This window comes from Phasianus colchicus, chromosome 4 (genome assembly GCF_987193195.1).
Source record: "Phasianus colchicus chromosome 4, bPhaCol1.hap1.1, whole genome shotgun sequence".
In the NCBI taxonomy this organism is placed as follows: Eukaryota; Metazoa; Chordata; class Aves; order Galliformes; family Phasianidae; genus Phasianus; species Phasianus colchicus.
In genome coordinates, this window is record NC_143439.1 from 25,234,827 (window position 1) to 25,249,495 (window position 14,669).

At 36.1% G+C, this 14,669-nt stretch overlaps 1 protein-coding gene across 6 annotated transcripts in view; it reads left to right on the forward strand.

Moving 5' to 3' along the window:
- The window catches only part of LOC149918129 (uncharacterized), a 44,865-nt gene extending 30,728 nt beyond the window's left edge, over positions 1-14,137 (forward strand). For 3 of the 6 annotated variants that reach the window (XM_090140072.1, XM_090140073.1, XM_090140071.1), the window contains 6 exons: positions 1,386-1,424; positions 3,532-3,562; positions 4,036-4,154; positions 4,269-4,331; positions 7,075-7,261; positions 12,228-14,137. In XM_090140072.1, coding sequence (XP_089996198.1) covers positions 4,060-4,154; positions 4,269-4,331; positions 7,075-7,261; positions 12,228-12,272 — 390 coding nt within the window. In that variant the 5' untranslated portion in view covers positions 1,386-1,424; positions 3,532-3,562; positions 4,036-4,059 and the 3' untranslated portion in view covers positions 12,273-14,137. Of the gene's footprint in view, positions 1-464; positions 500-1,385; positions 1,425-3,531; positions 3,563-4,035; positions 4,155-4,268; positions 4,332-7,074; positions 7,262-12,227 lie in introns of all 6 variants that reach the window. The other 3 variants (XM_090140074.1, XR_016466402.1, XM_090140075.1) reach the window with 3 other exon arrangements.
- Positions 14,138-14,669: the final 532 nt, after the last annotated feature.

Consider the following 14,669-nt stretch of genomic DNA (forward strand, 5'->3'; position numbering starts at 1 on the left):
TTTGTCAACCACTGCAAGTTTCCTTTTTCTTAATATGCAGACACTCCTTCTAACTGAGTCATTGCAATATTAATGTCTTCAGTACATGCAGTTAAGCTGTATTTTTCTTATTTCTGAACTCAGAAGTACTTTTTCAATTTGTCATTACTTTCAATACTCAGATATCTCAAATGACATGCATTAATTGTTCACTAATCTCTCCCCTCCAAAAAAATCCTATTGGTTTAAGACCCTGAGAGAGCTGTTTGGTTTGTGTATATATGTCTTTTTTCATGGAAAAAGGTAATCCAAAAAAAAAAAAGTCTGTAGAATATCAAATATTGTGTGGATATTGATTCACAACTTATAACCTAGTTTATAAGTTGGGCTGAGCTGATGCTCAGTGCATTTATGACTTTTGGTTTTGTTTGTTCTGATTATATTAAGCGTGTATGTGTGTTGACTTGCTCTAAATTCTTATCCAGGCTTTTCCTGTAAACTCAGGAGAACTGTCCTGCATGTGAGTTTATTGATCTGTCCTTATTACCCATTCAAGAGCACAAAATCCTTGGCTTTGTATGAATAATTTGCTCATATGGAAAATGTTCATGACACTGTATTGGTAGCTATTACTTAAGATATCATAGAATCATAGAATTGCCAAGGTTGGAAAAGATCTCCAAGATCATCCAGTCTGATCGCCCACCTACCACAAGTATTTCCCACTAAACTATGTCCTTTAATGCAATATCTAAGCATTTCTTGAACATCTCTGGGTACGGTGACACCACTAGCTCCCTGGGCAGCCTGTTCCAGTGCCCAATCACACTTTTGGAGAAGAATTTCCTAACATCCGACCTGAATTTCCCCTGGTGCAACTTGAGGCCATTCCCTCTAGTCCTATCACAAATTATGCGATTGAAGAGGCTGACCCCCACCTCACCACTACTTCCTTTTCTGTAGCTGTAGAGAGCAATAAGATCTTCCCTGGGTCTCCTCTTCTCCAGACTAAATGATCCCAGTTCTCTCAGCCACTCCTCATAAGATTCGCACTCCAGATCCCTCACTAGCTATCAGAAATAAGACATCTAAAAGAGGTATGAAATGAGAAACATTTGTTAATTTATTTTATAAAAACTTTAAGCATCTCATATCCAATCAGTTAAATGGATACATCAATAAGGTATGTAAGCAGTTATGTCCTTCTAGAAGCTCTTCTGAAAAGAATGGCATTATTACATTAATTTATATAATCTAGTTGAATTTCTATCTACTATAGGCACTGGGAATCTTAATACTTTGTAAGCTCAGTTACGTTATAGGAACACTTGTATCTCTTCCTCACAGTTTCTATTTGTTGCATGTTACTTCTGCAGCATTCAAGATTAACTTGTCTTTCCTTTCAGATTTGAGTACACATTTGTTTTCTTCCTTAGGAAGAACTGGTAAGCAATATATAAATAAGATACTTCCTAAAGCTGAATATTACTCGAGAAAACAATGCAAGTTTTCCCCTGTTGTCTTTCCCCATACCCTCTTACAAAAGTTGTGTCATCTCTACTTAATTAGCATTGACGTGATATCAACTGACAATTGTACAGGTTGTTCAGAGACCTTTGTGTTGCAATATGGTGTTCCTTTACACTGTGGGATGACTAGATTGCTCTGCAGTACTGGACTCCATCATAACACATTAAAATTTAACCCATTCATCTTCTGGAACTAATGGGTGTTGCCAGACATAAAGTTTTCTTTTCAGAATGTTTGTAGCTTGAATAATTTGGTAAATTGCAATCATTTTAGATTTCCTGGATAAAAGAATTCTTAGGCAATTGTTAGAAGCTTTGGTAGATAAATTAAGTGTGCAGCGAGAAGGGAAAGGAAAGAAGAACATAAAAGAAAAATTAGAATCCATTCTGTTTGTGCTGAAGATATTTCAAGTTCTTATTGAGGTAGAGAAATCATCAAAAAATTTCGAGACAACTTACTATTGAGTCAAGTATTCTAAAAAGTACTGTGCTCTCAAACAGATGGAGATTAATTTTTTTCTCCTACTCTAAACAGTTGATGAATTCCTTCCAATTAAACATACGTTTCAGAGTGGGAACATTCCTGTGGCATTGTGAAAACCAGCCAAACAGAAGGTGATTCATAGTAAGGTTGTTCTTTGCAGGGATCCTGAATTAATCAAAATATTTATGGAGAAAATAATGCAGGTGTACATCTCAAAAGAACTGTATTTTTTGAATTCTTTTTAGGACTTGCTATTTTTATTCATCTAGTTCTGCACATGCGTTGTACACAAAGTGATGCTGCTACATGAAAGGAATGTAAACGTTAGAATTTTCTTCCTCTATATTGTGTAATAAGTCTTCAAAATGTTTTTATTTAGTTTGGAAAATTAAAGTAGATTAGTCAGTAACTAATTATTTATTAAACAGAATTGTTGGCAGTGCAAGTTATTTTGGAAGCTTGCGTCTCTGTGCTGGCTCTTAGTGTATCTCATACTAACTGTAAGCTATTCCCCACTACGTTAAGAGCACATTATGGCCTCTTTGCTGTCCTGATAAAGATCATTTCAGAAAAATAGCAGAAAAAGAAAACAAAAAGTGAAAACCAAGTTGTTGTATTTGCTTACCTTTTTCACATGTATGCATACAAAGAATACGAGGAATTACTTAGTACAGTCCATTGAGCTAAAAGCCAATACAACAGGTTGAAATCTGTTAAATAAAATTAAAATATGAGTATGTAAAAGACTCTTCAGAGTAAAATCTACCAAAAAAGGGACGTGTGATAAAAATAGTGCAAAAAATAGTGCAACACGGGGGGACTTTTATAGAAGAAACTACTCCAAATCATGTCTGCACAGAACAGTCTTTACTGAGTATGTTGGATGATTTCCAGGCTGGATGGGGCTTTGAACAACCTGGTCTAGTGGGAGGAGTGTGTACCCCCTGGAGAGGGGTTGGAACTAGGTAATAGTAATGGTCTCTTCCAACCCAAACCATTCTATTATTCTATGATATAATCATCTTGTGTCTTATCTCTTGTTTCTTTTCTCATCATTTCCAAAGGTCAAAAATCTTCTCCCTCTCTGCCAAAATCAAAATCAAAAAAAAAAAAAAAAAAAATTAGCTTTGAAATTCTATACGTTAACATATTCTATATGTTTTAATTTAATGAATTAATACCCAGTAACAAGGGGAATACAACTTGGTAAAAAGGTGAAATGCAAAATGGAAATTCACTCCGAAGTTTTGTCTGAATCCTACTACTAGTTCACTTGTTTTCCTACTAAATACAACACATTTTCATTGTGACTTTTCATTATTGTCTTTGAAAACAGTGACTTTTACACAAGAAATGAAGTTTGTGTGACCTCAGGTATCAGAGAATAACATTCTTTAAGTTTTATAAGGAAAATTTAAGTTAGTTTACGAAAGGTAGCATTATAGATTATACACAATTTTTTTTTTTAAATGCTGAATTTTCCTTGTTGTTTGCTTGCTCATGCTGAAAAAGCTCCATTTTCTATTTTTATTTTTTGAGCTTACTTTGAAGAAGATGGGACTTATTACAGGTAAGCAGAATATGAGAAATGTGCAAAAAAAAAAAAAAAAAAAAAAAGAAATACTTCTGATTGGTTTTAGATCATGCCTTAAATTTTTTAAGGAGCTCAGATTGCCGTTGCCAAATTATGTTTCTGTTACTGAAAAGCAGCACTAGTCTCACTATATTCCAGTAGATAGTCACTGATAAGGCAGGGAATATGAGGGAAATGTCTTGGAGGTTGTTACGATGTCTCTGCAGAAAGAAAGCTGTAAATAACTTAATGTGAATTTTAGTAGTGATCAAAACCACTGTCTAATTTGAACCTTGTTGATACATCCTGAGGTTGGTTTTTGCATTGTAAAGAATTTACTGCTGTTGGTGTGATATTTGTCCTTGGCTGTGTTTGCTACTGTCTGCAATTTTTGCACTTGAAAATCCTGTACTTGAAGTGTGTGTCTCCTAGCTGAGGAAAGAAAATTCTTCTTTCATTTGGCAATATAGTTGAGCAAGAGGTGTGATCTTGAGATGTTTTTGGAAATGCACCGGAAAGTCAACAAATTTGATCTAGCACAAATGCCAGAGGGCTACAGAGCATGCAGCTTCTTTGCAGGAGTGTCAAGGTTAGTCATAGTTTTTACAGTTATTTTGAGAAAAAGCACAAATCAATTTCAGACGGTGGGAACAGCTTTCTGTGGTGATAGGGTTATCTCATTGCTGTCTCCTGTTTCTTATAGCAGTGAGAGCGACCACTATCAGAGACAGGATATGGAAGTTTGCAAGTTCCTGTGTACTCTCTGGTATGTTCGCAGTGTTTATGTAAAGCAGATGGAAATACTTTCACTCTGCATTTCTTTTAGCTTTAGTGGAGTAAACAGATCCAGAAAGGCTATATGGAAAGTCTGTCTGCTACAGGAGTGCTTCGTAAAACATGCAGGAGAAGCTACGTGCATTTCAGGCTTTCAACTTTTTTTTTTAATTAATATATTCCTTCTCCTGTAGGCAGAAGGAACAGAAAATACTATTCTTCCTAAATTTGGGGATTGTTTAAGAAAAAAAGAATGCAGACAGAGAGGCTACTGAATGTTCCCACTTTTGTCACCTACCTGTAGCCAGCTCGAGGGTTCAGGCTTTACTGTTTACAATGCCTGATATCTTTTGAATTTTTCTAGTTTACTGGATTTGTTTATAGCAGTGTAAAATAGTTCTCCTGTGCCTCAATACTTTTTGTTAAGAAAGTTATTTTGGGGAGAAAAACCCACAAAAAATAACAAAAAAACTTAAACATCAAGATTAGACAGAGGTTCTCAATACCTTTTTTCAGTTTTTAATAGTCAGACCAGTTATCCTCAGGGCAGAGACAAAGAGCAAAATAAACCTCCCACAATTCAGGAGGAAACAGTTAGTGACATGCTCTTTCACCTGGATTGTTATAAGACAGAGAAGGGCAATAAAGTTGGTGAAGTGTCTGGAGCACAAGTATTATGAGGAGCAACTGAGAGAAGTGAGATTGTTCAGTCTGGAGAAGAGGTTATGGGGAGATCCCATCACTCCCTACAACTATGTGAAGGGAGGTTGTGATGAGGGTGGGGATTAGCATCTTCTCACAGGTAACTGGAGGTAGAAGAGGAAATGGCCTCAAGGATGCACCAAGGGAGCTTCAGGTTAGATTTTGGGAAAAACTTCTGAGAAAGAGTATGAAGTGTTGGAGCTGGCTGCCCAGAGAAGTGTTGGAGTCACCATGCCTGAAGCTGTTTAAAAAAAAAAAAATAAAAAAAAAAAAATATATATATATATAAAATATATACATGGCATTGAATGACATGGCCTACAGTAGTGACAGGCATAAGCTGATGATATTACCAGATGATTGTAGTGGTCTTTCCAACCTGTATGATTCTATGAAACTGTTCCCAAAAAGTTGCAAACAAAAGCCAAGATGGGGAGTGTCATTACAAACACAGCTCAGGACTATTATAAATTTCGTCATAAATGTTGTTTTTCTCCTGGATGCTTTTGGAATATTAGAACAAATAAAATTTGGTGACCACAGGTTTAGTTTGCTGGAAATCATAGTTGTGTCTGGGCAAAAAGACTATATTTAGGCACAAAGATGAGCTTTGAAAAAGGTGAATGTGTTTTTTTTTTTGCTTGCTTATGTATTCATAACGCCTGTTAATTTTTTTAGACATTATCACTAGTACACAAGCATCCAATACAGGGTTAAATATCCTTTTAGCAGTACTTCTCTTCTTAACCATCAGATCCTGTGGTAGCATGTTCCTGATTTTTTGCTTTGAGAAGAATATTTGTTCACCGAATTGCAGAAGAAAACAAACAAACAAACAAAAAAACCCCATCCCATAAAAATTCCTTCTCCTTCCATTAGGTTAACTGCAAAAAAGTTCATGCAGGATCTGTAGGCATTTAAATAATTAACTGGAAGACTATCTAGATTGATTAAAAACCTTTGTAATATATATTTCATTTCATTTAGAAATGATGCTGCACAGAATGGAAATGAAAGCTGACAGGGGAAATAATGTATTATTCTAACTTGAAGCATTTCAGTTAAAAAACAAACAAACAAATTCATTGCAAAGAAATATTTTTAAACTGATACATGTACCATTTCAACAATTCTTTTTTTTTTTTTTTTTTTTTTTTTTTAATTTATAAATATTTGCCAAGGCAAAATCTGGCAAAATATATACGTATTTTCCAAATGTTTTAGTGACAGTGTACTGGCACTTTACCTCTAGCAAGTTTCATGTAAAAAATTTATTTGAGGCTCTATGATAAAACGTAAGATAAGTTTGCAATGCAGCCTTTAGTAATGACTGACATAAGGCTATTATTAACTACAGCAATCTAAATTTAAAAGTTAAGATATTCAAAGTCTCTTAAAAAAAAAAGTTGTGGTGAGTCTTCCAAAAGCTAGTCCAAGATGCCATTATTTGAAAATAGTCCTAACCACAGGACTATGAACTCATCTCTACAAGATTCATCATGGTTCCCAGAAAAAAAGGCCTGCTTTTGAGGGTTCCTTGTCCTTGGTGTGACCAGCTTGAGAAAGAGTTTTAGGATCAAGATTTGAGAAGCTTCTTAAAAGCAGAAGCCAGATCTTATATATAATGTGTGTCTACATTTTTCTGTGAAAAATGTTTTTAAGTTAGGCCTACTGATTTTACGCTGTACAACTTCTGCTGAGAATTACTTCCTTGAGGAAATGTCCCAGCAAGTAGGAATTTTAGAAAGCAAGTTAAGTCAAGAGAGAGAAGAATTAGAAAAGTACAGTTTAACTCGTGGAAATTTACTCTGCATGTCAACTTTACATTGACAAGTACTATCCAGAGATGGTTTAGAAAATAAATATTACGAAACTTGTGCAGAATAGGATTCTCTGTTGCAGACAAGATGCCTCTAATGAGGTTTTACTGTAGCTGGGGGGGAATTTTACCTCTTTCCTTATCTGTCATGCTCTTCACTGGACCCGGTTCATGACTTCTACTGTAACAATTCTGACACTTCTTCATTCTGTAGGCAGAAAAGCAGAACTTACAAGCCTGGCTACTTATGCGTAAACATCTTCCTGCATTGCATGGTCAGCATGTGGGTTTACAAGTCACCCTCATACCTCCATGATCCCATACCAAAGCTGATGGCATTGCTGCTTAGTGGTGTGAACTTCCTCAGTCTTCTCAAAGTTGAGTCAGCTATGTATTGCAAGGTATGTAAAACCCTTGAGAATCTCTTGGATTGTTTTTGCTGCTTTTTCAGCAGCTGATTATTCCCAGGAACAGCTCATTGAGGAAATCCATAATGTGACCAAATGGGATGCATGTCTGGCAGTGCAGGAACAGAGGCAGTGTGGATTCTTCATACTTTTCACTCTTATACCACCATCCTAAATTTCATCTTTGTCTGCATATCTGCTTGACCTCCAAAGCTGTAACTTGCGTTACTCTTTTACTCAAGAAACAAAGCACATCATACACATTTCAGTTTTTCTCCTATGAGCCTGCGTAGTAAAAGTGATTATATGTGAATTGAAACAAAACAAAACCAATAGCAACAACAAAAAGCCACAACAAATTTCAACATAACTGTTTCTATATTCTCTTTGAAAAAATGCTGTTGCTCTTTTTTTTCCCCTGAGTTTCGTCAAAAATAAAAATTTCAAAAATAATGCAAATGCATCTAATACTTTTGGCCACAAAACAAAATTCAGAATTGTGTTTATAGTTGTGATTTTTTACTGTTTGGATAAAATACAGCTTCCATTTTTTTCCCTTAATGCTTGAAGAATATTAAGCCTTTACTTATCACAGCCAATTATGTCTTCTGAGAAATATGAGATTATAGAGAAATTAGAAGTTTGACAGGATTTTGTTAATTAACAGTTTGATTTTTTTTTTTTTTTTTTTTATGTGAGGATTCCTGACTTACTAAAGTACTTGCCTTCCATCTTGAAATCTCAGTCAGTGTTGCACCAGGGACCTATGACTGAGAGTTCCCTCCTTTATCTTTCAGTCCTTCCCATCAACTTTCTTTGTAAGCTTGCAGGCATACTTTCTCCATGATTTGCAAGGTGCAGAATCAGGATCAGAGCTATCAGCTAAGTTGTTGCAGGTCAGCTGATCAGTTTCTGCTGGTGCATGGGTCAAGGAAGCATGAGGGTGGACAATACAGTAATGTCCTCAGACATTCTCCTGGGTGTAAGAGGGTGTAGAGGGTATTGAAACAGTACAGAATATGCAGAACATCATGGGCCTTTCTGTCCCAGATAAGATGCCTCCAATGAGTCTTTCTTGTAGCTTGGGTGGAATCTTGCTTGTCCTCTTACCTGTTAGGCTCTTTCCTGAAAGTGGCTTGAGTTCTTTTTCCCATATGACTTTTGACACTTCATTTCACATGCTCTGGACTGGTCTCCAAGCACTGCTCTTCAAATTCTTCTATATTTAATCATCTGGTAAACATGTGACCCCAAACTTTGCAATTTTCCTTCCTTAATGCCTACCTCTACTTCATTTTCTCATCCTTGGCCATCAGGCAACCCTTCTCCAAGTGTGAAAATGCAAAGTTTGAGGGTTGGAAAGGTATTTTATTTTCAGCCTGACACTAACATAATATGACATTAAAATCAGTACTGTATGAGGTAAGGAAGAACCGACTGCATTTAGAGAGGTTCCAGTTCTTAGCTATCAAATTTTCAATCTGACTTTAACCCACATCAGTTTAAAACAGGAAACCCAGGAAAATCTGTTTCCTCCAGATCATGTTGACGTCATGGTGTACAAGGTAATTAATATTCTGGATTTCAACCTGACCTGCTGGAAGCCTCAAAGGCAGAATGAGACAAGAAAGCAAACAAAACATTTCCTTTCTTTTCTGGAGAAAGATAAATAGGAACAAACTCTGACAAACTTTAAAGTCAGATATGGAATTGGATTGTATTATACCACCTAAAGATGATATCAAAATAATCAAATTGATGAGAATTTGTTGTTTCACTAAATAAACCTCTGTTTTAAGAGGAAAAAATAACTGTTGTTGATTAGGAACTTTAGTGGTCCAGAACTATATATATATAATAATAATATAATATATATATAATAATATATAAAATTTTTTCTAGACATTAGAGGAAGCAAAGTAAACTCTAATGTCTTTCCAGTTGTCTCTCAAAGCATGTTTGTTATTGTTGTTGTTCTCAAGGCATTTAGTTTGGAAACAAATCTTGGAGGTGTGAAATTTGCATGTTCTCTGAATGGTGGAGGCTGAATATTGTTGTATTTGAAATTACATCTAACTTTATCTTAAAAAGCAAAGCAATCTACCTGAAGTTTACTGTCCTTTCCCTAATTTGATTAAGTTGAAGGAGAGAGACAGGCAAGATGTATTTTTCTCTGCACACGTGGATATGATTTTGCAGCAGGTTACAGCTGATGAGTTGGCTCAATTGGCTCTTTTTCTATGTCTGTCAGGTTCTGCTATTAGAGGAGGTACAACATCCCTGTGGATTTTAAAGCTCTTTGTTTGTACAGAAGTGTAACGTACAGTAAGAACTTTGCTTTTTACCAGTCTCCAGGTTTTCTCTCCAGTCACCAGGTAAAAGAGTGGTGCAGGATGTAAAAAAAAAAAAAAATACACTCGTTTAATGAGTACAGTCCTAAAACTAATTTTATACAAATTTGTCATTCAATTTCTTTTTCTTTTTTTTTTTTTTTTAAATTATTTGATATGTGAGTAGGGTTTTGTGTCCAACAATGGATATACAAACTCTTCTAAGGATGCCAAAGAACACAAGTTATACAAGCGGGCATGTCACAGGCTGACTCAGTGACTCAGGTCTTGGCAGCTGCTCCATAAACAAAGCTACTGAATTGGTTTGAATCTGTCTAATCATAAAACTTCTTATGCAGCTCACTTGCAAAGATACACTTTAATGAATTACTAGAGAGTGAAAATGTGATCAAAATGTATGAATTACTAATGAGTTTTTAAAAATTATAGTAGGATTTAGAAATCCAATTAAAATAGTTGTACTTCAGTCTCTGGTTTTTAATCAGACATGAGTACAGGCTAAATCCAAAGCAAAGATTTGCAAATGAAAATGTGTTTTCGTTTCGTATTACAGTAATTTGCATTTTTGCTTTGGGACTTAGACTCCAGCTTCTCTGCCAAGTACCATTGTCAGAATTGCTTAACACCAACGAAACCCTATTCTTATCAGGAAAATTCTGAGGATCCAGTAGTGCAGGTTGCTTAGTGTGTGATTAGAGGCCTGTTCATACAAACTGTTTTAATTAAAACAAAACACGAAAAACCCAGCATGCAACACAGAAAAAAGTTAATGGAACCTAATAGCTAACATTCTGTAAGTCAGATCTTGCCTCGGTGTTGCAATATTATAAAAGTAGCTGAGTACCAAGAGGGATTATACATGCTGCTTATTAATGTACAATGCTGACATTTATCAGTTTCTGGAATACACCAGAGTGCGACACTGCACTGTTTGTTGAGGATATCTGTGCTAGTGTAACACTGCCTGTTTAAACTGATAGCAAACCCTCTCTAGGGCTAAATCCCAGTAAATATCAAAAATTTAGAAGGATTTTATACTATAATGCTGGAGTCTTTGCAGGTAGGTAGGTGTTAATCTGTGCCTGTGAAAAAGTAATTATATGACAACTGTTTTTCCTTGTCCCTTCTCCTGGAATGTTGTTTGTTGACTTTTGTGCCTGGAGACTCAGTTACCTGTCCCTGGTGAGGAGGGCAAGACTGTGCTTATTTTGGTGTGACAGTGAAGTTTTTAACATAGTATGTTTCCCTAAGGTTGTTTGTCTGTTAATGGGAGAAAGAGAAAATCAAATTTTGGTATGATTAAAATCTGAGATGAAAAATGAAATGGCAAATTAGACTTTGGCTAAATAAAGCCTGCTTAATGAAATCATAGAATTATAGAATAGAGGGTAGAAAAGACCTCCAAGATCATCCAGTTCAACTGCCTACCTACCACCAGTCTTTCCCACCAAACCATGTCCCTTAATACAACATCTAAATGTTTCATGAACATCTCCACGGACAGTCACTCACCCACCTCCCTGAGCAGCCCGTTCCATCCCTGGCCACTCTTTTGGAGAAGTTTTTCCTAATGTCCAACATGAACCTCCTCTGGTGCAACTTGGGGCCAAACTCTGTAGTTCTATCACAAGTTACGTGGTGTAAGAGGACAATCCCCACCTTGCCACAAACTCCTTTCGGGGAGTTGTAGAGAACAAGCATGTCTCCCCTGAGCCTCTACTCCAGACAAAACAATTCCTGTTCCCTCAGCTGCTTGTCATAAGATTTAAACGTATCTCATATAGATTTAATCATATTCTCTGAACTCCAAACAAATTTGTCTGGTGAATGTCACTGAAAAATGCTCTACAACTTTTGGAAAAGTTACTAGCTTCGGGCACCTGCATAGATCATGTATGTTTCTCTAGAACAAAAGATAATTTCTACTGTATGTGTACTCTGCCAGTGTGTAGATATATGGATACATACACGTGTTGTGTGGTGTATATAATACGTGTGCAGAAGGTGTAAAAGTGAAAGCATAGTAGTTCTGGTGTCAACATGCACTATCCTACCTTGAGGAAAATGTGAGTATAAAATGAAGTACTTGGCATAACACTCATTGCAAGCAATGGGCACGTATGAAGAGATACCTGTTTTCTCTAGCTTTTCATTAACGCATACCATGGAAAGCAACTCTTGTATCAAAACAACAGGAATCTTTCAGATAAGTGTCAACTAATTTGTGAGCATGGCTGAGGGCAGTGTATTTAAATGGCCTGACAAAGGCAGAGAAGAAAAGATCTCCCTAAAGGAATACTCTATGTGTTTGAAGTGAATTTGCCAGGAGGATACTATCCCAGGAAGGCAATTCACTTTGATAAGAGCTGTACCATAATAAATGATAGAGATTTCTGTGCTCTCTGCCCATCTGTAGGCTTTGAGAACTGCAGCAATCATGTGTATGTGAGGTTAACTGCCTGTCATATTAATTGCTGCAATACCTCTTAAAGGTCAGAACAAGAGTACAAGAGTCTGAAGTGTTAGTCATTTGGGCTAAAATATAGCTATTTTTGTGAACAGTTTTAAATTTAAATGTTTTGAAAATGGTTTTACTTCCTCTTCTGTAGGTTCTGTTTGCAACTGTGGGAAAGTGCACTGAAAGTTACTTTTGAACTTGTTCTGAAAGCAGGCAGAAGTCTGCTCATTCTCCTGTACTATGGGAAAAAAGAAGTTCAAAGATGTGTTACTTGGAGTCCTATTTCCTATTCTTCTTTAGTTTCTCAAGATTGTTGCTGCTAAGACAAGCATGCATCACGAAGAAGAACACTGCTGAGATATCAGAGGAGGACAGTTACAAGGTCAGGGATTTTGATCAGAACATCCAGTTAATCTTCCACATTGTGCTTTGATATGACTACAATACATCTCTGCTTCACAAGGCTAAGCCTAGAGCCTTAAGCCATCCAGAAGCTTTGTCTCACCTATCCGCAGTTGTCACACCTGTCCTTAGATGACCATCCTACCAAGTGACCTCTTTTGTGAATGGAAGTAAGTGGACTAGAGAGCCTCTGATAAAAGCAACAGCTGAGAAAGTGCAATTCTATACTAAGAAATCAACTCTGCCTCTGCAGTGGTGGTAATCTCTGTGAAGTTTGCTCAGTGCCAACAGTGACTTAACACAGCTTATGAATAATTAAGTGACCTGAATTCATAACTGTTGAGAATGCTTCACTGCTTAAAGCATTTTTTCATTAAGGTGGATTTTTACTCATGATCTCCATCTTGTCTTCTGAATCCCTGAGAATGATGTTTGATTGTCTCTCTATAAAAATCAGAAAACATTCAGGTTTAGACTTCATCCACAACTCAACATAATGGTCTTCAATATAAGAAATGGTATTAAGTTCATTAGTTTTGAGATCTGTTGTAGGTTTAGCCTTTCTTTAGCCCTTTTTCTTACTTCTCTGTACCTGACTTGTTCTCTTCCTGTTTATTGTACCCTTGAAAGAAAGAGCATAACTCTCCGTGTTTATTGTCCCTATCAGTTTAAATTACAGATTTGACCTGACATTAAACTGTTCCTTTTTTGTACTGGCAAAAAAAAAAAAAAAAAAATCCAAAACAGCATGTCATATGATGATATCCTTCACTTTCATTGAACCATCTGGAGTTCTGGAGATGGAGCTGCAAACTGTCAGCATCTCCTGATGGAAAGCAAATAGAGTTGGCTAAAAGGGAAGTTTAAGCTGGAGAACCATCCTGTAGAAAGTTTAGAGCAGTTCAGTGCTGGAGGAAAGAAATCATTGTCTGTCAAAGAACCTCCTGCCCAAAAGCCATAGCATTAGGGCATACCTAGTGCTGTGCCCTTGAAGATTGTTCAAGTGGAAAACAGTTTGAGTTTGCTTTTTTTTGGTTTGCTATTTGCAAAGATGTTGTTCCAAACAAGAGAAAGAGGTCTAGTCTTCCATATCAAAACTCCCTTAATTGAAGGAAACAAGGAGGACTATTTTCTGCATTGATCTCTCCCTTCACTGATACACACTTGATTTTATGTTATGCATAAAGCAAGTCAATCCTGGGTTCCTGATCTGTACATAAGAATAATTACATTGATGACTGTGGATATACATACCCTTACACAAAGATTTCCTTGAATCAAGGGTCTAAATAATGCTCATAAAGTAGCACTGCTGTATTGCATAGAGGTTGAAATGCCTTGTGATTTAGGCTTCCATGTGGGATTGAAAAAAATGAAGTTCACTAGTAATATATATTCTTTCCTGTTAAAAGGTTCCTAATTGAGACTGCAAGGACATGCTGAGAAATAAACTTCTATTACATATCTTATAGAACCATAGCATCAATGTCCATTACAACTAATGAGCAGTATTTTAATCTAGATTACTACTTGTCATTTTATGTACTTGACAATGAACATCTCTTATTTAAAATACTTATTTTTCTCTTGGCTGAATTTTCCTACAAAACTGGAATGTTTGCCTTAAAAATGATGATCTCCCCAGCAAAATAAAATAAGTCTTGGAATTATGTCAAGACTTTTAACTGAAGAAAGAGTTTCAAAACAATCTTTGTGCAAAATGAAGCTCACTTTCACCTTTTAATTAATCGTTCTGCCTACTACTACTCTGGGTGTTTCTGTCTGTAAGTCAGACATATGCTCTTTCTCTTGCTGTCTGGAAGGGTTCCAAAGGTTGGGGGGAAGTCTTCCAGGAAACCTTTCCAAAACATATTTAGGGCTTGTTCTTCCTGTGCAGATAAAACCCTCAGATGTGTTTTAATACAGACTAACTGAAGCTGGAAAATACAATATTTGGTTTGGGGCATTTTTAAAAATTAAATATAGAGACTTTATAGCTATTTTCCTGTTAGAATTTGCATCAAGAGGTTTAGTTCTTTGTTATTTTGTTGTTTCTTTCAGTGAGTTCTAGATGTGCTAATCATTCAAGATTTATCTTAGTATAAATGTTTATTTGATCAAATAATTTTGTTGCATTCTGAGACTTCCTTATCAGATTAGTAGATGGAAATGAATGTAGTCTCTACCTTTC